This window comes from Cydia fagiglandana, chromosome 11 (genome assembly GCF_963556715.1).
Source record: "Cydia fagiglandana chromosome 11, ilCydFagi1.1, whole genome shotgun sequence".
Taxonomy (NCBI): Eukaryota; Metazoa; Arthropoda; class Insecta; order Lepidoptera; family Tortricidae; genus Cydia; species Cydia fagiglandana.
The window spans coordinates 5,795,533-5,818,679 of NC_085942.1; the positions used below are offsets into that span (position 1 = coordinate 5,795,533).

A 23,147-nucleotide genomic window follows, 5' to 3' on the forward strand; every position below is an offset into this window, starting at 1 on the left:
TTAATATACCGACAAGTTATCGATACTGTCATATGAACATTTTGTCAAGCCCTAGCGTAAACGAACAGTTTATGTTTTTACACAAAATATCCTAAATTATTGACTAATATGATAAAATATTAGCACGGAACGGAAGAAAAACTTATAATGAACTGTATAAACCGGCTTCTTACACTTTTTACGCTGTTAATTTGACACAATATCGTTATGAAAATTTCGTTCGGAATATCATAAATCCTCTGAAATTAGTAATTGCTTGGATTATTTGGCCCTGTGACACTGCAATCCGGCACACTACAAGACACCATCTTCACTGAATTACTTTATTTAATACTTTTCGTCCTAATCCGTGTATATTTTTCAATTTGAAAATTACCGTTATACGCTCTTGGCCGTCCGCGGCCGTCGTCAAACTCAAAAGTGGTTACGTTTTCTCATTGGTAGTCTGACTCTTTCGCACTCATGGGATGTTCATATACGTGATGGCTTCCCTTTCGCACACTTCAGCTGTCTGTCAAGCGCAAGCGAATCCTAGGTCTATGGGGGTAAATGAGACAGTTAATAAACAAAGTTTTGCAAACTATATGGTGTTATATATCAAGTGATAGAGCTGTGGGAATCTCAAACATATTTTATTAATAATTTTAAGATTAATAGTTTAGAAATAATTTAAGTAAATAGACAAAAAATGACCACTTCCCCTCTTTATCTCCGAAACTACTAAAATTAAAAAAAAAAACTAAATAGTTCCTTACCTATAGATGACAGAAAAACCTATTAGAAATATGCAGTCAAGCGTGCGTCGGACTTATTACTTAGTTTTTGATCGTCCCTTACGGGTCTTTTTTAAACATTTCACTCACGTTTCACATCAAAATATACATTGTTGAAAATTGTGTAACGTATGGAACCCTTGGAAGGCGAGTCCGACTCGCACTTGGCCGGTTTTCTTTAAATGTCCCTGTCTGAGCCCCCACACTTATGGCAACCCTACCATAGAGATAATATATAGTACAAGAAACATTTGTGGCAAAGGCATAAGGTCCACCGATGGACAGTTGACAGTGTAGGCGATACATACCTACATGTAATGGGCTTGGCCGGTCGAAGTATTTAGCAGATGGCGCCATCATAGCTTGTCCTGTCAATCCCTAGAATTATGTCAAATTTTTGTTCGATTAAATATCAATTCTTAATTAATTTTTAATTATATTTTTTGATGTTTTTAATTTGTTTTCTATTTAATTGAGATAATATAAATGCCTTTTGAGATTTTTTTTTTTCTATATTTTTAATTCCATTTAGAAATGATTTTGGCCGCCTAAATCGGGCAAATCAACCTATGTGCATCGTGAATTGCATAGGGTAGTTTTTATTACAAAAAAAATACCTTAAAAATGAAAGGTAAGGTGTAGGATTGTATGGGAAATCAATAAATGCTGAACCAATTTCGATGAAATCTATGTCTATATCTTTGATTTAGTTGAAAATGATACTAAACTTAACTTAGAACCTAAACTTAAAGAATTATTTACCTCGAACGTCGCAGACGCTTAACCCCCCTCCCCCCCCCACCCCCCACCTGCATCAAAAATCTGGGTGGCTCCACTTCTTAAATCCATCCTTGGGTCCTAAGGACCAATCCTGCTAAAGGAAATCTCTTGTTCATGCAACGCCGTGGTTAACCTTTTTTTGCTCTGAGCAAACACAACTATAAGGCAAATATCATAGAAAAAGGGGCAAGCTATGATGGCGCCATCTATGCAAAACTTTGACAGTTGCCAACCGCATTATTTATTTTTATGATGTTTTTTTTTCATGAAATAATTATAAGCCATGACTTTCACTTCGTCTCCGCGGTCGTGGTCAGCTAGAGTAGAACTGCCTTGTAGAATTTTATTGACGTCTTTACACCAGTTGAATATAAAAAATCTACAAGACAGTTCTACTATATATTCAACTATAGCTGTTTTGTGTTCGACGCAGGTAATGAACTCAAAATCTATTTCCATGCTTACATGGGTCTTAATAAATAGCCTTATGTTTGCCATAATGGGAGATGTTTTTAAGACGTGTATTACCAAGTCCTGCAACTTTGAAAAGGCCTCGACTAACGAGTTACTAGGATATGTTAAGTACAATTTTCCCTTTACAAATTCGCGTATTTTTAAAAAATCACTTGTACAGGTGTCATCATATAAGCAGGCTTTACAGACTTGGCAGGTTTTAAAAATATTTTTTTTGGTTTTTTTTAATATATATCCCGTAACGTATTGCAACTGTGCGAGTATTCTGGGGTTATTTTTTTTCCCTTCAAATGCCTCATAGACGTGATTTAAATCTATGTTTTCGTAACTTAGTTCTGTTGGTGCAGTGGCGCTTGGGTTATCAAATAACTGCTCCATTGATTTAAATATTAGCTCGCACGAATCCTCTTCACAGTTTGTCCCTACAGATTGCTGACCACTTAAATTTGTAACCAATAATGAGGCAAATGACGACTCAAAGCCAGCTGGGGTTGGGTTAGTGTTCCGGCAACCATGGCTTCGGATCGAACCAAAAAAATTTTCCAGCGGATCTTGATTGAAGTGTCTCATCCAAACCGATTTTAATTTGTAGTTACTAGATAACATTTTGATTAGATATTCGGCATTGTTGATTGTGCGTAACCAGTTATTAACACTTGGAACACTTACCTCTTTATAACTGCTTGGAACAATAAATTTTATTGAATTTAAAACAGGTTTAGACCTAGCCCATACAGCTCTATGGTCGGACATCGGAGTCACTGCCCGTAACAATGCTTTTCCGCTTTTTTTTTTGGAATTGACATAGCTGCCGTTGACCGAGTCAAACAGCTCATCAAAGAACAAAAAAACGTCCGCTGTTTGAGTACACTCTTGCGGCAACATGTTGTTTTCTGGAAAAGAAAACAATACAGAAAATGTTATTAATTCTTAAAGATTTACTATTTCAACTATTCCTTATAGGAAGCAGGAAGAAAATGTTATTAATTCTTAAAGATTTCCTATTTCAACTAATATTCCTTATAGGAAGCAGGATTAAATATAGCATAAATTGGATCTCTCTTGAATCTTAAATATCTCACTTCCGGGCAAGATTTCGATCGGGCAACCGGCAAATTCGGATTCAGCGGGGTCTAATTAGGTTAAAAACCCCAGTTGCCAAAAAGTAATACTTATGATTTGCCAGTCGCATCAAGAAGGAGAGCGATTTTGAATGTTATTTTCAACACCTCTCTTTATTCTTCAAAAACGTATGAGAAAATTTCAGTTTATGAACTGCACAACCAACAAGTTAAGCATTCCGAGCCGAAAAATAATGTTATTAAAAAAATATAAGTATGAAAAAAATAATGTTTACTTACGTGCTAGATATCCCATAGTAACTGCCACTTTTCGGCTTATCACTTGTGTAGCCAGTTTCACTTTCATTTTTTGAAAGTGGCCGGGATTGATGTGCAGTTCTGTAAGTTTATTTACAAGCCGTATGCCTTTGTATGCGGGGTCTTCTTTAAATAAGTTGACAACATGTGTCCATTTCGCAATTTTGGTCTCCCCATCAATGGTGCATTTAAGGTCCTTTTCCATTAAATTATTTCGGATACCTTTTATGAGGTGAGGTGGGTCGAACAATGGAATGACCTCATTATTGTCCACTAAAAAGATCTCCTCGTGAAGTTGGGCATTGTTTCGTAAATATTCTGCCTTACTGTCACTAATAAGGGTGTTTATGGCACTAACGTTGGTCGCCCCTTGGTCACAAACAGTTGCTACTACTCGTAGACCTATGGTGTGCAGTTTCCTAATTATACATTTAATCTGTTTGGATAATTCTGCTTTGTTCGTGCTCCCTGAGCAAAATGTGTAGGCCACGGGCTGCTTGTAGTTGCACATTACTCCACGTATCATAAATACTAATGCATGGTCCGAAATGTTTTTAATTGTTTGCTCTCCATTGCTGACAAAACCAGCAATGGAATCTTTTCTTAAGTTATAATCAAAATGTGGAGCAATGGACATCTCATCGAATAAAAGTACGCAAATTTTGTCGTCTGGTTTCATTTTTAGAATTTTTTCTTTTAACTGGTTAAATAGGTTTTCATTGATGCCAGGCTTTAAATTCGTTTTTGATAATAATCTGTTTAAAGTTAGTGATGATGGAAGTACAAAAATGTTTTTTAGCCATCTGTATGCCCTCGGGCTTCTTTTGTAGAGACTTAGTGCCATTATCTTCTCGGGTTGTGTAAATCTACGCCCGAACTTATTCTTACCAATTTCTCGAAATTGCATGAATGTGAACAGTGCAGCTAGTGTTGAAAACTGTCTCAACGCATTCTGAAAAGTTTTGTTTTCTGACAGTTTTAATGCTTTTTTCAGTCTCAAACGAAACTTTTCCTTTTTTGCGGTAAGTTTTTTTATTGTCTGCTCCAAGGATTTTTTGTCATCAATGAATGGTTTTTTTTTCGGTTTTGTTTTGTCGGAAGGAGAGCGCTCATCTGTAATTTAAAATTCCATCAGTAATTACGAAGATAACACAGGAAGGTTATTTAATTGGCAGATTTTTAGGGGATTGTATCTCTAAAGGAAAAACTGTATTATGTTAATTTAAAGATAAACGTTTAATTATGTTAATTGCGTAAGTATCTTGGTAAGTAATATAAATAAACTGCAAAAGTGTAAAGGGATCTTCTGTAAAGGTCTTGTCAAACTTAATATATATATTGTTTCTTTTTTAAATAGTTATATTTTTTTAATATGAAAAGTCGTACCTATACTTTAAAAAGAAATTTCAATTCCCGCACTATAGTTATTTGTACAACAAGAGATCAAAATTTGATATTTCTTCGAGTGCTTATTTTGAGTCCCGTGCAAGCGAAAGATTCTATAATAAAGGGATTCAAAAGCGCACGAGATGTAAATAACTTTGATCTCGTGTAGTACACAAAATTTTTCACCCTAAGCAGTGAGAACATACCTAGAGGGACAGAGATAATAGAATCCAAGTATATCGAACTTGTATTAGACCTCGCATGTTAAAAATGACATTTGACTATAAAGGTCACTTGAATGACATTTTGTCTCACTCAGTGAGCAAAATGCGATTTTGCTAACTGAGTGAGACAAAATGACTCAGTGAGCAAAATCGCATTTTGCTCACTGTTTTTAAGAAGCAAAGTACCCTTGTCCGAGCTGCTGAGGTGAAAAGAATCTTTTAGGTACCTACCTAAAGGTGGCCATTGACGAGCCAACAGTCCAAATAGTGTGGCTGCAATCCAAAATCGGTCCGTGAATGTCAAAAACGTACAATGTTTAATATTAGGATGTCGTCTATTTGGATGAATCCATTGTAACGGCATCCATTTGGAAGGCTCGTCAGTGGCCTGCTTAACACATCATCCGAGTGAGTGTATCAGAGTTGGATACAGGGTATCCGCCTTGTAATTGCATATTAGGTTATTATGCAGAAACAACTGTTTGGATCAAACAGAAAACTGTGTTACGTCTTTCCTGTAGACATACACAAGAGTTAAGGGCTATAAAGGTTAATTTTCTTATTTAACCCTTAAACACGTGAAAAGATCCTCCTTTTATTTAGAAAACTATGATAAAATCATTACTTACATGTCCACAAGCTGTTAACTATTGCCCGCAGGAGAGAAAACTAGCGTGTTAATTCGCGCGAACTGTACATTTTTCTCTCCTGTGGGCAATAGTTAACAGCTTGTGGGCATGTAAGTAACGATTTTATCATTACTTACATGCCCACAAGCTATATAAATTCAAATAAATAAATAAATTTAAATTCGATTTTATCATAGTTCTCTAAATAAAAGGAAGACCTTATCACGTGTATAACTTATACACGTGAAAAATCATTACTTACATGCCCACAAGCTGTTAACTATTGCCCACAGGAGAGAAAAATGTACAGTTCGCGCGAATTAACACGCTAGTTTTCTCTCCTGTGGGCAATAGTTAACAGCTTGTGGGCATGTAAGTAATGATTTTATCATAGTTTTTTAAATAAAAGGAGGATCTTTTCACGTGTTTAAGGGTTAAATAAGAAAATTAACCTTTATAGCCCTTAACTCTTGTGTATGTCTACAGGAACGACGTAACATAGTTTTCTGTTTGACCCGTTTACTGTGTTAATAATGCCTAGAATGTCTACACTACACATTCTAGGAACATCTATATATATAGTTTAAGACATTCTTATTTTTAACTTCCTACTCCGTCTTTAAACCGTAAAAGTTATAATTATAGTATATTACGCAATTTCAGTTCTTTCCTCGCTTCGGTCTCATCGTCAGGCCCTGGGAATATAGACTGGTAGTAACGAAATATCGCTGAACGATCATGTGAACCTCGGTTCCTTTAAAGATTTCCAGTTTCATTATCATATTTTGGGTCAGGGATATTTACTATCATCTTCGACGAGGAAAAATATCGTAAAAAAATCTTATCAGAATAAAGCCTACATTTCTTTCTAAAGGTAAACTTCCGATGGCAGTTCCTTTTGTTATAAATAGCGCCTGTACTTATACCAATCCTTGTGGTGTTAAGTATAAATGTGATTGCAATAAACTTAACTATAAGTAAGTAAATAAAAATAAACCTAAGCTATACGGCTACCATCAGTTTGGTATTGACATAAACGCTATCGTGAACGTAATTTACTTTCTATGCATCGCTCGTAGTACTGACATATTAGTGCGAAAGAGATACTTATATAGAAAGTAAATTACGTTCACGATAGCGTTTATCTCAATGCCAAACTGATGGTAGCCGTACTAACCCATAATAACTATTGTACAGTTGTTACTCTTCGAAGGCCGCAAAAATATGTGACACGCTTTTATGGCTGTTCAAATAAGATCGTGTCAGATATTTTTGCTGCCTTCGTTGTGTAACATATTATTGCAGGTGACTGTACTTAATAACCCAACTCGCATCGTTACCTACCTACCTATTAGCTGTATAGTACCTCAGTAAACTTAATGAACAAAATTGTATGAATGACATTATTAAGGGCATCCGATAGCTGGCGCGGGTAGTACGAACGTTAGCGTTATGACTGTGAGCACGGCGCGGCGGATTTTACCTGCATTGGCACCGGCGCGCGTGTGCCCTCGCGCCTTCCTCGGAACTCCTGCCTCTGCAAATCCACACTTTTTTACCTTTTCAATGGAATAAGTAACCTAAACAATAGCTTTGCAAATCCAAAGGGGGGGGGGGGGGGGGGGAGTCTGGATATCGGATGATTCGAAGCATGATTTTTGGATGATTTTAGGGGGGGGGGGGGGGGTCGTCACAAATCAATGACGTAATTTATGGACAGCCCCTATGTTACTACAGTACCTATACGTCACTATCCCTTTCACATTACCTACATAATCCACATCACTGGTAACTAATGATAATATGTGTGACGTAAAATTTTGATTTATCTAAAACCCAATTGTCAAATCCTGGAATGATGACAATGGGGCCAACCTATAAAGCGCCTTTCCAAAAAAGTAGGTCTTCAAGCCACCAGTGAACATACAGCGAGATGCATAAAAATCAGCTAAATGCGAGTCGGACTCGAGCATGAAGGGTTCCGTACCATTACGTAAAAGTGCGAGTCACAATTGCTTTTCTAGGGTTCCGTACATTAGTCCGACTCACGCTTAACTGCACATTTCTAGCCCCCTCCAGACTATGCGCGTGAATCGCGGGCGAAGCCGCGAATGCGAGTGTGGCGTCGATTTCGCAGATTGTTCTCGCCTTCGCGCCTTGTTCTCCGTTTTTTGTCGGTATTTCGGCCCGCGTCAAAGGAGACGCGAAGCGCGAATTTGCAAGACTCCACATTAACACAATATTTTGACTCCTCTGTGGCAAGATAAATACTAATTCTATTATGATTATATTATATTAAGCAGCTATATTTTACGGTTTTACAATAAAACAAAATGGAAAAACAGCTAAAGCACGTATGATGCCATAGATAACTAACAGTTAAACTCGATCAGCTGATGCTTTTCCGCCATATTGCCGCAAACCAAACTGCGAAATCGCCGTGAAGTGTGCGAGTGTGGAGTCTTACGTCAACTTCGCGATATGTTCGCTCCGCGACGTCGCGCCGCGATTCACGCACATAGTCTGGAGGGGGCTTATCGAGCTATCACGGTATATGAGTTATTGCATGATGACAGACAGATAGACAGACAGACAGACGGACGGACGGACGGACGGACGGACGGACGGACGGACGGACGGACGGACGGACGGACGGACAGACAGACAGACAGGCAGACTGACAGACAGGCAGACAGACAGACAGACAGACAGACGGACAGAAAGCGGACGGAGTCTTAGTAATAGAGTCCCGTTTTTACCCTTTTGGTACAGAATAACCCTATTAAGCGAATTAAAAAAATTGTGAAGGAACCTCTTACGTGAAGAATTATATTTTCACTTCTCATGCTCAAAAAGTGCACTTTTATGTCGTGCGTAGACGACATAAAATCGCATTTTATGCTCTAGAGCATAAAAGTAAAATTTTCTTCTAAGACTAAGGTAATCGGTCTCAACCGCCAAACAGTTAAAACATATTGCACAATTTTACTGAGCAATAAAATTGTGTAGATGACAAAACTTGTTACCTATATTATTTTATTTTTGCTACAATTTATTAGAAATCCGTATTTTCTGTCATTAAATTTAGTAAATCACATAAAATAGGAGTCGATTATCGTTCAAAAATGCTCCAAAATGTTTGACTTGGCAGAAAACCAAGCATCTGAAACATGTTGAAAATTAAAAAAAAAATTAAAAAGTTAGTTGGCGGGAATTGGTTATGTATTATGTTCTTTCGCTTTACGACAATTTGGTGGTGTAAATTGCCGTGAAAATGTGTTTTATTTTCCTCGCAATCGAAGTGAAAAGCAGAGTGTACAACAAGGGCATAAATGTCCATTTTTACCCTCGTCTACTATTTTGCTAAAAACTTGCCTCGGGTAAAAATGGGTCACTTTATGCCCTTGTTGTACAATCTACTATTTTTTTCTTGCTCATCACACATAACAGCGGAATGCCCAGGGTGCCTAGATCACAATAGTTGATAGAAAACGCCAATCGAAACTTAGGTAAATAGTGCATGACTTTTCGATACTGGATTTAAAGTTTTCTGAGATGAGATAGGTTTGTAACCGCCTTGATGAAGGTTTGAAGTCTAAAAGTAAATAATTACTTAATTCATAATGAGTATTACCTATTACTATTATTTATTTTACCCGAGCGAAGCCGGGTTTTCATCTAGTATACCTATATAAATGTGCTGTCTTTAAGAGGAACAAACTATAAGCGCCATTGGGATCTGTAGCACATACGATCTTCTTCGGGAATTCAGTAATAAATACCTACAACTAAGTTCTAATTCAAACACAGTTTGCTTTAGTAGGTACCTACCTACTACATCAAATTCAACGCTTTCACACACTGATACTACACGCTGTTTTGTACAAGTAAGTACACATAGGCTAGATATAAATTATTTGTTGTACCTTGACCGTTAAATAGGTTCTCATCTGGTTCCAGGTCAGGTGGAGCCGTAGTTGGCTGGGCTGTTAGAAAAAAATGGATATTAAGCCCCCTCCAGACTATGCGCGTGAATCGCGGGCGAAGCCGCGAGCGCGAGTGGAGTCGATTTCGCTGTCTGCGAAAATCGACGCCACACTCACGTTCGCGGCTTCGCGCCGCGATTCGCGCACGAGTGTGGAGGAGGCTTTAGACATTGAAACATTCTTATTAAGAGTAAATTGACAAATATTTAATACCTACAACTAAGTTCTAATTCAAACACAATTTGCTTTAGTAGGTACCTACCTACCTACTACAGCAAATTCAACGCTTTCACATACTGATACTACACGCTGTTTTGTACAAGTAATAAAGTAAGTACACATAGGCTAGATATAGATTATTTGTTGTACCTTGACCGTTAAATTGGTTCTCATTCGGTTCCAGGTCAGGTGGAGCCGTAGTTGGCTGGGCTGTTAGAAAAAATGGATATTAGACATTGAAACATTCTTATTAAGAGTAAATTGACAAATATTTACAGAAGCTCACCAGGTAAGCGCAGGGTTGGGACGGCATCTGGGCTGAGCCGATTAGACCATGTTAAATAATTAGTTTCAAAGTGAGCATGACAGACTCTCCGCCTTTTATAAACATAATCAGGCTCTAGTTCTTGCACCACCGAGCCCACCGTCTCCACCCACACGGAAAATCTCTGTGGGTCCTTTTTTGGGTGGGGAAAGGAATGCAGCGGCATTCCGTTAGCACCTGAAAAACAATAGTTAAAATGGCAAGAATTGATAACTTTTAAAAGATGTAGCACCAAAATCGTTGCAGACTTCTTTTGGTCTAACTCTTGTAGTATTTTAGGAAAAACTAACCGGAAAATAGCATGAATTATACAGCTTGGCAAAAAGAGTAGGAATTAAAAAGTGGCAACACTGTAGTGTCGTCCCGTTTTCTTATACAAATTGGTTTGAAAGGGACGCCACTACAGTGTTGCCACTTTTTAAAGTCTACTCTTTTTTGCCAAGCTGTACACATTGTATAATCCGTTTCGCATCTACTAATCAGCTTGAGCGATTATTATACATCGATAGTTTATAAATAAATACAGAAAAACACATGACCGCGCGCCGCGTCGGTACAGGCCTGTTAGCACTATTATTTTAAATTTTCCCGCTCGGTATTTTACTTACGAGAGTTGCCGCATCCCCGAACGCAGCAAAGTTTCTCAGATGCGGCCATTGTCTTCGCCGCCGAGTAACGATATTCATAAATTTTATTACAAAAAACGATATGCTATCTGCGTATCAGGTTACACGAAAAGTCAAAAAGACAAGTTAAAAGACAGTTTTGGTAATCTTTTTTTATTTCATTGCAGTGACAAAAGTATAGCCGGTCAAACAACTGCGTCAGTAGAAAAAGACGCGAAATTCAGATTGTCTATGGGACGATAACCCATCGCGCTTATATTTTTTTAAATTTCCGCTTTTTTACATACCATAAATACTGATAGTCGTAACAGACTACTGCACCGCTGTTTTTCTGCGTATAACTAAACGCTGAGCACTGTGAAATGTTGCACCAGGAAATAAAACAAGTGGATGAGGGGTAAAATGTTTGCCGTTACCAGCGACATCTCTAGATTCATGACAAGACATATGGCCCCATACTTCATATTGATAGTTCTAAGTGAAACAGCCCTGGTATGGGGTGTCGATGGGCTGGTTAGTGGCTGCTAATGGAAGAGTTTTTCTATATTTATTTTTGTGATGCCAGCCAAACAATGATGAAAACCATATTGAAACAAAAAACACCAAAAGTTATGTCTTTATACTTTTTTACTTAGAACGTAGTGATTATATGCTCTTTGATTTTACTCAACTGAATTACAGTAAATCGTCCCTACGCTTAAGCAATTTCACATTATAAATTGAATTAACATTGAACGAATACCCGAACTTGCTACCACAATGATTGAGACTTGTTCTAAGAAATGTATGCTTTTTGGGACAGTTTCTCTTGGAATGTAAGTGTTTATGCCTTTAAATTCAATTAAATAACAAAGCTTTAGTTTTACAACATAGGAATCTCGAAACAAATGGTTGTTTAAATGGAAAATACTTGCTGACTTATGCAATACTGCAATTACTGAGTAGTAATTTACAGTCGCGTCTTTATAATCCTTAATTCTTTTTACTTTTAGCTTAACGATTGTTATATTGATTTTGGAGTCCCATTTGGCTGACTCATTGTCAGGCAGTCACAAGATGAAGAATAAGACATTTCCCACTGAGAACAACTCAACATGCTGGCAGCATCAAAAATATTCCATTATTAAGGAATGTCATCCCTGCTCAGGTAACTTTATGATTTAAATAAAATGTATCCAATTTCTTTGTCCAATGTGTAGTGTGTCTCACATTTCGCTTGATTAAAGAGTGAGACGCAATGACATTGGACAGAATACCACGCTAAGCCCTTTTATTCTGAGTAAGAAACTTGAGTATATCTCCGGTAACTCAGTGTGCGGCTTGGCAAAGTCCTCCTTTAGCACTTACCACTGTAGACTGTCATCGACCACTCTCCTCCATTTCGGGCTCATTGTTAGTTAAACTGAAATAAACTTGCTGTTAGTTAGTTTCCTCCTCCTCCTCCTCCCAGCCCTCCTAGTCCTCCCATCTTGTTAGAGGTCTTCTCTGGCATCATTTGCAGTGCCTTAGATACCATGTTTTATTAGGGCCCCCCCACATCTGGCGTCTTTCGAGCGTCGGCGTCTGTCGGCGTCGGTCCAGCGCTATGGAAAATGACGTCGCTGCGCAGTTGCGTCGACGCTGCGTCGACGTCGGCCATAGAATTGTAGACGCCGACGCTCGAAAGACGCCAGATGTGGGGAGGCCCTTAGGATTTTGCTCCACTTTCCTCTCATCTACAGGAATGGCGCAGTAATGTTTATTCAATTCAATCAATATCTTTAATGACTATGTCTGACACTACAGCATACTACTATTTTCTTGCAATAATATACTTATTACAAAGGGAGTCATGCTTTAGTAAGCAATTATTATTTTTTAAGTCTATAAAGTCATATCTATCCCAACTATTTGGATTCCAAGTTTAAGAATAAAAAATAATATATAAAAGATTAAACACAGGCATACTAACTAATCTGGTCCTTATTCCTATTCAACATACAAGTGAAATACATATTTTTGACCATAACCATAACTTATTTCTTTTCCAGACTTTGAAATTAAAAGTAAGAGTATAGGTGTGTGTATACATACAAGCTTTAAGGAAATACTTAAATGTGCAAATGGAGAAACTGTCACCAGAAGGTAACATTGCTTCTTTATTAAAGCTATTTAAATGGGTTAATCTCGGAGTAATTAACAATGGAGCCGCCATTAACAGGCGTTCCCCTCTGTCGAAAATAGGCGGCCAATGGTCAACCACATGTCAACCATATGTATGGACTGACGTTTATCTGACATGAGTACCTATACATTTGATGTGCCCCTCCCCCGCAAAAAACGGCAGACTATTTTGTACCGAAAATTTTAGACATGGCGTCTCCGTTGGTTATATCCTCTAAGGGGTTAATAGCTGGGTCCACACAGAGCAGAGGCAATGTCTTCACGCACAAAATGGCCAGTGTAGACGTGCCTTATCCGAGGCGGCGCGGTATTTACACCGGCCTTTTTGTGCACTTTAGTCAGATTTATTTTGTTCAGATTTCTGCTATAAAAATTTCAAATGACCTGTATATGCATTGAACCAAATAATAAACTACAGGTTTCTTTTCCAGCTGTGACAGAGTGGCTTATCTAGAAGAGAGGGCCTTTTGGAAATTCACAATCTGGTCTTTTGTGATTGGATCAGCATCCTCAATAGCAGTCATGTTACGGACCAGGGTCCTGAACTACAGGGCCAGACGGAAGGCCCGGATAGCCCTCAGTAATGGAGCTATATAGCACATATGTAAATCTATATTTATTTGTATAAATAAAATTCTTTAATCAGTCTACTAATATCTTTAATAACTCTGATATCACTTTTACATTCACACTATTACCCAATAATCTGTAGCACTGCTTTATTGATATGTTTTTTGGGAACTCATAACTTATAGGAAAAGCCATGAGCTGTGATACTTCTTTTGGCGTAAAGAACCTTAATTTGAGGTCTTTTAGTGTACTAACAAAGTCAGGGCTGCCACCTTCATGAGAATGTGCCTCTTTGTAACATTTATCTACTGTTTCCCGACTCGCTTCTGTGAAAACGGAACCAGTACCTTCAACATAGTGTGTGTATGCTTTTGTGAAACAACATGACCTTCTGGAGTCTTTATAGCATATGTCAAAAATATAGGCCCTTTTTAGCAGCTTGTCAGGTACCAAGTACCTTTCTGGCACATTTTCTTCAATTACTTCACTAAGCATAAATGGGTCATCATAATCTTTTGGAAGTCTGGTCATCTGAAAAAAACCATATCAAACATTAGTATTAAATACTTTATTAGTTGATTTGAATATTTTTTTTTTTCATATACATTTTTTTTAATGGGGCTTCATCACTCAGTGACGATGTCATTTGTAAATCAATCATAATCAATAATCCTAAACACATTCTACTTACTATTTCATCCCTTCTTTTGAAATTCCAAGTTGATTTCCGCCTTGCTAAACAATAATACCTAAGTCTTGAATTGGGTACGCCCACAGTAGATGGACAAATAAGAAATTCTTGATACACAAAGTCACATTCCTGTAACTTCTTAATAAACAAATCTCTCACTGCGGAGCACTCAAACCCTTTTACATTCTCCATTAAGATATACTCTACACTATCCAACTCGCTCAGTATATCAAGTAAGTAAGTAAAAGATTTACTTCTTGGATCATTCTTGTCTAGAAACTTTCCATTTCTTGAAAAAGGTTGACATGGCGGAGACATAAGTATTATGTTTATATTCATCTTCTTTATTTCTTCTGGTTTTATTGCCTGGATATTTCGGGTCAGAAGATTAGTCTCTGGAAAGTTGTGTTTGTAGACTTCGTTAGCAACAGTATTTATATCAACTGCGGCTACTATCGTCCCTGGTAGACCAGAATCTGTAATGTTTACATGACACATTAGCTAGGTAACCTCGGATGTTTATTGTAACTAATTTGTATTTAATTCAACTACCTTTCCAAGCACAATGCATGCCGCCGATACCGCTGTATAATTCTAATATCCTGTGAGTCATTTTTTAATGCATATACCGATAAAAGAAAGTAGAGCGTGTATTCAAAGCTGACAGCCAAGACGTTCGTCAGAGTGACAGAGTGACAGATCAAGATTGGCAATGTTGGCACTATGTGTTCTCTTTGATGTTGCCAGATAAAACAGTGAAAAAATCTATACTAAATGAAAAGTTTGGGTCGGTTTTTATCCTGCATTTTAACCTGGTATATTGTAGTAGTCATTAAAAATAGAATAATGACAAACATATCAAAGCAGACTGTCTCCATCAACGCTTGTACATTCCAGTACTAAAATAATTCTGTAATCGCATTGTTTATAGTTGAAATTGTTCTTAAAAGTAATATAAAACAGGGACGTCGAGTTGCAATACTATACTGTTAAACTTAAAGCATTTTTACTACTTTACTTCGGTGCAAATTTTTACAAGAAGTACTATTAAAACTTGAAATTATCTGATAATGGCAACTCTATAATATATGGTTATGTTTGAGGTAATGTTTAAACTGTCATAAACTATCGCTTAGTGCCATTGTGACTTAAAATTTCACTTACTTTATTTTGTTGGTTAACCTGTAAAATGAATGTTTTTAGTACGGTTCTTTTCTTGTCTTGACGTTTGTTTTTGTTGCTGATTGAGAGTAAACGAATATTGTATTGTATTAAAAAAAATCAGTCCAAAGAGCATATAATCACTACGTTTTATCAGTCATGGCGGATCCGAGGCTCGAGAAGGACGTGTCAAACGGAGTAGGAGATGAACATGCCGAATCGAAAGAGCATGTTTACCTTGAAGAAACATTCTATATTCTTTCGAAAAAAAATTCAATGTTTCGCGTCCAACTTACGTCCAAAGGGTTAACGTTAACAAAGGAAACAGATGGGAACTCGAAAGAGCAAACGATTCTGCTGCGCGACATCGTCGGCAGCAAGTGTATGAGGAGCAAAAGACGACGACCAGGAGCAGGATCCTGCGTGTGCAGTTTCGTTAGCCAGCAGCAGCTCAAGGTCGTCGAGGAAAACAGCGGCGACCTCGACGAGAACGATATCAGCGCGTACCTGTACATCTACGCCTATATTTTGAAACGGAGCCGCCGCACTATGAAAAGGGAGAGAACAACAATAACGTTGCGGTTCAGATCGTTTGATAAGTACGAAGATAATAACAAAGAGGCGCAGAAGTGGAGATCGACAATAAAGTGTCTGATAGCGGGTCAGCCGATCACTTACGTTCCGCCCGCGAATGATAAGAAGCTGTTGATCTTGTTGAACCCTAAGTCGGGGCCGGGGAAAGCGCGGGAGCTGTTTCAGACGAAAGTGGCACCTATTCTGCAGGAGGGAGAGATTCCTTACGATCTCCACGTGACTAAATACGCCCAGTATGCCCGGGAGTTCGTCCGGACGAGGAATGTGTATGGTTGGCGCGGGATCGTGGCGGTTGGCGGCGATGGCGTGTTGTTTGAAATCATGAATGGAATGTTCGAGAGGCTGGACTGGCAGCAGGCTCTGGCTGAAGTGCCCCTCGCGATCCTGCCTTGCGGCTCTGGCAATGGACTGGCCAGGACTATTTGCCATTTATACAAGTAAGTACAACTTTAAACATACCAAAACAAGTGCGAGTCGGACTCGCGCACGAAGGGTACCGTACCACAATACAAAAAAAAAATACAAAAAAAAGCAAAAAAAATACGGTCACCCATCCAAGTACTGACCACTCCCGACGTTGTTTAACTTTGGTCAAAAATCCCGTTTGTTGTATGGGAGCCCCATTTAAATATTTATTTTATTCTGTTTTTAGTATTTGTTGTTATAGCGGTAACAGAAATACATCATCTGTGAAAATTTCAACTGTCTAGCTATCACGATTCGTGAGATACAGCCTGGTGACAGATGGACGGACGGCCGGACAGCTAAGTCTTAGTAATAGGGTCCCGTTTTACCCTTTGGGTACGGAACCCTAAACTACATTTAGACTCTTCTGCATAAACAGGGAATCTTAGAAGAATCCAATTGTATATAATATTCGACATAACTGTTTTTATTATTTGCAAGACTTTCACTTTTACTGACAAAACTTATGTAAGAAGCAGCTGAGGTAAGACTGGAGTAAAGTAAAAATATTTTATTGTAGCCTAACATGTTTACCAGTGGTATTGGCTATAGCCATACTTGCCGTACATCTTTTTGTGATTTTGATAGTTTGTCCGTCTCCAAGGATACTATTGGCAAAGATCTTAAGAAAATAGATAAATTATTATGAACTACGACAGAATATGCATTATGCTGTTTACAGATAGCCAGATAAACATCAAAATAATTAACATATCTACAATATGCATAAAATCTCATGTTTACAGAGATAATAAGCATAGATCTTATCAGAATAAGGAAAAATAAAATTTTAAATAAAGGGTTCAACAAGGAAAACAAAACATTAGCAAAAAACTGTTGATCTTACATAATAAGTTAATTCATTATCATCGTCATCAACATCATCTCAGCCATAAGACGCCTTATGGCTGAGATGATGATGAATAAGTTAATTGGATGAGGAAAATAATAATTGGTTTTTAACAATTTTAGCCGTATAAAAGTAACATAATTTTATTGAAAGTTGAAGTACATATTTCATTAATGTGTATAATTAATAGCATTCCATGAAATTTTCTACTGTTTCTGAAGATTTGCAGGTATAAGAGTTCCCTTTTCTATGATAAATGGTAAAAAATATGCACAGAAAAATAATCGCCTGCTTTAAATGCCGAAAAAAATGCGTTTGTACGGGACAGCCCGTGGAATGCTCCAATACAGTTCAGCCCAATAGCATAAAAGTAATTGATTTGAAGGATATGCATCTCTCATGTCTAATAAGATTACAAAACACATCAGAATTTGCTAATCTGCTCTGGTGTTGCGGGTGTCCATTGGCAATTGTAATTGCTTACCATCTACCGATTTGTCTGCTTGTTTGCCTCCCATATCATAAAAAAAACCTATTAGATACAGGTCATTAGAAAAGCTCAAAACGATCAGAAATGTCTTAACAGTCTTAACACCAAGTTGGGTTGATCTAGATTTAAGACAGGGATCATTTTGAGTGTTATTGTAACATAGATATTTTTGCTCTTCACTGTAACAGTAACATAACAATCTATTGCAAATATATTACAGCTTAAAAAAAAAAGTAACACAATAGTAACCTACAAATTTCCCTAAGTGTTTATTATCATCAAGCATTTTTCTATCCACTAGCCGCCCATACGTCAAACCTTGCCAAGCAAAATGAAGTTTTATTTTGTCAACACAAAGTTCAAATTAGAATGGAACAGGAGACCTTTTTGTAGGTCTCTGGGCGGCTAGAGGCTATATACAATTGAACAAACAGCCTTCAAGGTCATGGGAAACAACACATTCAGCGCTGATGTCAGTCACAAAACACATGAATATGCTGTATTTTTCTTAATGTAAGCATATTTGCCATGTCAATTGGAATTATGCTAATCTGCTTAAACTAAGCTCTATGGATTCTTAAGTGTTTTTTTAGGCCCAATTTTTCTTATCGCAGGAAATAGCGGCATGTACAGGGTGTCCCAGAATTCGACGTCAAGCCGTAAACGGATGATAGACCAAGTCATAACAGTTATCATAAAAATACAAAAAAAAATCCAACTCATGTTCTTTAAAAATTATGGTCACTTTAAAAATTCACAAAAAAATCCACACCCTGTAATTATTCAAGATTACACAATAATAAAAAAATTAGAATAAATTATGGAATTTGTAGTAACAAGAGTTAAAGAACCATTACAGGGTGTGGATTTTTTAGTGAATTTTTAAAGTGACCATAATTTTAAAAAAACATGAGTTGGATTTTTTTTTGTATTTTTATGATAACTGTTATGACTTGGTCCATCATCCGTTTACGGCTTGACGTCGAATTCTGGGACACCCTGTATAAGTCTGACCTCCGATTAAGTATATTTCTCACAAATTCACAATTATTATCTTTGATAAATGTGCTGTGGATCCCTTATCTCTGGCAATCTCCCACTTATTATGGAGAGTGTCCAAGTCATACAAGCAGTCTAGTTTCAGAATGAATAAGTGAAAAATGAAAGATCTTCTCGCCTACGGGATTTTTTCGTACTTACGTAATATACTCGTATATCTCTTTATTGTCAACTTATTAAAAATTCAAGCCTATGGAAAAAAACTTTATTCTATAATAAAAAAAAATAGGCTTGGCAGTTTTGAAGATACGGTGGAATGCCTACTCACTCACATTACAAGCAAAGCAAAGCCGCTGCGTTTCCACCAGAGATATGCGACGATGCAGCCTTATACAGTGAAACCTGGATAAGTGAGATCTCAAGGGACGAGCAAATTTGTTTCACTTAAAGAGGTTTTCCACTTACCCAGGCTCCCAGTTAGCCAGGTACAGATAAATTTCTGTCTCATTTACAGAGGTTTCCATTAATAGAGGTGAGAATAGAATATATTTCAGTTATACAATACAATACAATACAATACAAATACTCTTTATTGCACACCTCATTACAGAAAACAATACAAATAATACAGGAAGAAGAGGTTAAACAACAGGCGGTCTTATCGCTAAAAAGCGAGTAGTTATAGAGGTGGTTAATAAGGTATTTAGTAATTAATATCTTTAAAACTAAATAAGGTAAAATAATCCTTGTCCCTAAATATGTTTTAAGCCTGTTTAAATATTTCTTTGAATTTATTTTGAATGATTCTCCAATGGATAGATATATCAAAATTAAATTAAATTTGATACGGACTTCATTGCGTATTAGAAATTTAATGAAACAAAATTAATTGTTTCGTGTTACTTATCAAAATTTCAGCTTTCGTTTCGGTAGCTTTAGCTACTTAGATAAATCAACTAAATCAAAGTTTGAAGTTGTTTAGACACAATTAGGCAAATGCGGAATTTGTGGATAGACTAAAAGTTAGTAAGAATACGGAAATCGTTCAATGAAGTCCAAGTTAGAGAGGTCATAGATTGACGTTATCTCAGATACAGAAGTCAATTCCCTATAAAATTCTAAAAAATAATTAGGAAAATGTAATCTTATAAATATAGTCTCAGTAAAAGAGGTAAAATACACTCTCCGTCTCACTTATAGAGGTAAATGTGACTATAAAATCACAACAACGAATCCCAGTTATAGAGGTTCGTTTTTTCTCAGTAACAGAGGTAATTCAGTGCTAAAGTGTCGGGACCGCACCATGAGTCCCAGCTATAGAGGTTTCTCACTTATCCAGGTCCCACTTAACCAGGTTTCACTGTAGTTCGTTTTTAGGGTTCCGTACCCAAAGGGTAAAACGGGACCCTATTACTAAGACTTCGCTGTCCGTCCGTCCGTCCGTCCGTCCGTCCGTCCGCCCGCCCGTCTGTCACCAGGCTGTATCTCACGAACCGTGATAGCTAGACAGTTGAAATTTTCACAGATGATGTATTTCTGTTGCCGCTATAACAACAAATACTAAAAACAGAATAAAATAAAGATTTAAATGGGGCTCCCATACAACAAACGTGATTTTTGACCAAAGTTAAGCAACGTCGGGAGGGGTCAGTACTTGGATGGGTGACCGTTTTTTTTGCTTTTTTTTTGTTTTTGTTTTTTTTGCATTATGGTACGGAACCCTTCGTGCGCGAGTCCGACTCGCACTTGCCCGTTTTTTTTTAGCATTAGTAATAAGGTAAACAATCTTGATGTGTATTTCAATTGAAAAACACATTTTTAAAATAAGTTACGGCAAATATGTAACAATTATGAATCTATTACGATCATTTATATTCTTCTGCTTTCATAAGTAATAGTTACTGATTTTTAAAAAGTGTTCTTCAATTAAAAGACATGTCAAGGTCGCTTACCTTCTTTGAAGTTCTTTCTAATGCTAAAAAAACGAACTATAGTCGTTGTACTTGAAATCTGAGCGGCTACCGCGAAAACGAAAATTCGCAAATTGCGGGGATCTTTCTCTTTTACTCCAACGAAGGCGTAATTAGAGTGACAGAGAAAAATCCCCGCAGTTTGCGAACTTCGATTTTCGCGGTTATAGCCCAGGGCCCTATTTCACCAACGTGACAAATGTCGCATTTGTCGACATCATTGTTACTGACGTCACAGGCCTCCATAGGCTACGGTAACCGCTTACCATCAGACGGGGGGTGTGGTTGTTTGCCACCAACATGTTAATTTAAAAAAAACTACTATATCTCCAGTAAATAAGTATTTATTTTGCGAAGCTAATGACAATTGTCACAAGAAATACGACAATTGTCACGAAATTCCGACACAGAACTCATTTGCTGTCAAGAATTACCGAAAGTTCTTTGAAATCTTGTGACAATTGTATAATAAAGTTTTTTTAAATAATACAATGATGGTGAGAAACCGGAATACGGCCCGCCCGATGGTAAGCGATAACCGTAGTCCATGGATGCCTGTGACGTCAGCAACAATGAGACTTGTCGAATTGTCGCACCTGTCACGTTGGTGAAATAGGGGCCTGGTAAAAAATCAAATAAGTATTTGGTGTACAGGTTCAAAAAAAAGTTTACTTGGTTTCTTCTACTCAAAGTCACGAGGACAATTGATTTAAAAGAAGAAAAACGTGTCCGATAATTTTGTCTGTTTTGTGAAGATTTTCACTTACAGTCCGTATGGAATGTTTGAAAACTGCCTCTTAAAATTTGTATGGAAATCAGGGACCTTTTTCTTCTTTTAAATCAATAGTCCTCGTGGGACTGAGTAGTAATAACACTAATAACCGAAAAGTTGTTAGTTTTCGAAAGAGTAAAGGTACCCTTTTTAGGGTTCCGTACCCATAGGGTAAAACGGGACCCTATTACTAAGACTTCGCTGTCCGTCCGTCCGTCCGTCACCAGGCTGTATCTCAGGAACCGTGATAGCTAGACAGTTGAAATTTTCACAGATGATGTATTTCTGTTGCCGCTATAACAACAAATACTAAAAACATAATAAAATAAAGATTTAAATGGGGCTCCCATACAACAAACGTGATTTTTGACCAAAGTTAAGCAACGTCGGGAGTGGTCAGTACTTGGATGGCTGACCGTTTTTTTTGTTTTTTTTTGCATTATGGTACGGAACCCTTCGTGCGCGAGTCCGACTCGCACTTGCCCGGTTTTTTTCTAAAACTCCTATCTACGTCGGTCCTTACTCGACCTTACCTAAGTAACAAATAGAAATAAGAGGCCACAACTACTTTAAATGTCTGCACTTCATTCCCATAAAATACACATATTACGTCAACTGGCCGCGTTTTTTTAAATGACCGATCAATTAAGAGTTTTAGTATCCGTGAACAAGATTTTTTGCATGTTTTTAAAGATACATGTCAAAGTCCAGACGCGACGCGACGATCAGAGGGCCTCGACCGCGAACCACGTTCGACGTGTTGCCTCTCTGTCGCACTTGTAAATTCGTTAATAAGTGTGACAGGGAGGCAACTCGTCGAACGTGGTTCGCGGTAGGCCCTCAGATATGTTTAAGCTGAATGTTAATACAAACAGCAACACTCCTAACTGTACATCGGTGGATCTTATTACAAAAGGCATAAGGTCCACCCATGTACAGTTAACAGTGTGGGCGATGGTACATAGGTAAATAATAACTCGTAAATATGTTGATTTTATTCATAATTGTATGTTTACTTTGTAGTACTATCTACCAACTTGCTAGTCAATCGGTTCTTATCTACTGCGGTGCTTAAAAACATGTTCAATGAAATGACGCGTAATAATAAACATTTAGATCAGATTCACGAGACCTAGCGCAAAATAATATTGACACACAAGTTCAAATATTCTGCGAGCCCCCATGAATGACCATGCCGGTGACATCATCGTAGTACGTTGTCATTGGTTGACGTAAGAAGAAATGCCCTTATTTTTTTTATTAGCCTATGTATGTGTCCCACTGCTCGGAAAAGGCCTCCCCACTCCCTTCCCAATCCTCCCTGTGTTGTCCTGTCAGTAGATTGCATCCAAGTCGTCCCGCCATTTCTTTCTCGGTCTGCCTCTGCCACGACTACCCTGGGGATGCCAGCTAGTGGCTATTTTGGCCCATCTGTCATCATGCATCCGACGGACATGTCCAGCCCAGTCCCACTTTAGCCTGGCGGTCTTCACCCCAACATCAACGACTCTGGTTTTGGAGCGAAGCTCTGTGTTCCTCACCCTGTCAGATCTTCGGACACTCAAGATACTTCGATCCATTGCCCTTTGGCAAACCTTGAGCCGGAATTTCTGCGCCTCAG

At 37.7% G+C, this 23,147-nt stretch overlaps 3 protein-coding genes across 3 annotated transcripts in view; 2 read left to right on the forward strand and 1 right to left on the reverse strand.

Moving 5' to 3' along the window:
• The first annotated feature begins 11,305 nt into the window (after nt 1–11,305).
• On the forward strand, nt 11,306–13,614 carry LOC134668800 (protein JTB). The gene is made up of 5 exons (XM_063526251.1): nt 11,306–11,425; nt 11,461–11,616; nt 11,794–11,948; nt 12,832–12,925; nt 13,396–13,614. Exons 2-5 carry the CDS (start codon nt 11,561–11,563, stop codon nt 13,559–13,561), a joined length of 471 nt encoding a protein of 156 aa, XP_063382321.1. The 5' UTR covers nt 11,306–11,425; nt 11,461–11,560; the 3' UTR covers nt 13,562–13,614.
• Nucleotides 13,599–14,897, reverse strand: LOC134668799 (tRNA (cytosine(38)-C(5))-methyltransferase). Its single transcript, XM_063526250.1, has 3 exons — nt 14,778–14,897; nt 14,226–14,701; nt 13,599–14,065 (listed from the first exon to the last, which is right to left on the reverse strand). The coding sequence occupies exons 1-3, from the start codon at nt 14,836–14,838 to the stop codon at nt 13,607–13,609; spliced, it is 996 nt and encodes a 331-aa protein (XP_063382320.1). The 5' UTR covers nt 14,839–14,897; the 3' UTR covers nt 13,599–13,606.
• Nucleotides 14,898–15,544: 647 nt separating this feature from the next.
• The window catches only part of LOC134668801 (sphingosine kinase 1-like), a 28,158-nt gene continuing 20,555 nt past the window's right edge, over nt 15,545–23,147 (forward strand). The window contains exon 1 of the mRNA XM_063526252.1: nt 15,545–16,417. Within this exon, the coding sequence (XP_063382322.1) occupies nt 15,546–16,417 (872 nt within the window). The 5' untranslated portion in view covers nt 15,545. The remainder of the gene's footprint in view (nt 16,418–23,147) is intronic.

Coding starts and splice junctions, on each gene's coding strand:
- LOC134668799 (XM_063526250.1), bottom strand. CDS start 14,838: ATGACTCACAGGATATTAGAATTATACAGCGGTATCGGCGGCATGCAT. Junction 14,702..14,777: donor CATGCATTGTGCTTGGAAAG/GTAGTTGAATTA, acceptor TAAACATTACAG/ATTCTGGTCTACCAGGGACG. Junction 14,066..14,225: donor TCAAAAGAAGGGATGAAATA/GTAAGTAGAATG, acceptor GGTTTTTTTCAG/ATGACCAGACTTCCAAAAGA.
- LOC134668800 (XM_063526251.1), top strand. CDS start 11,561: ATGATTGAGACTTGTTCTAAGAAATGTATGCTTTTTGGGACAGTTTCT. Junction 11,949..12,831: donor GGAATGTCATCCCTGCTCAG/GTAACTTTATGA, acceptor TTTCTTTTCCAG/ACTTTGAAATTAAAAGTAAG. Junction 12,926..13,395: donor GGAGAAACTGTCACCAGAAG/GTAACATTGCTT, acceptor TTTCTTTTCCAG/CTGTGACAGAGTGGCTTATC.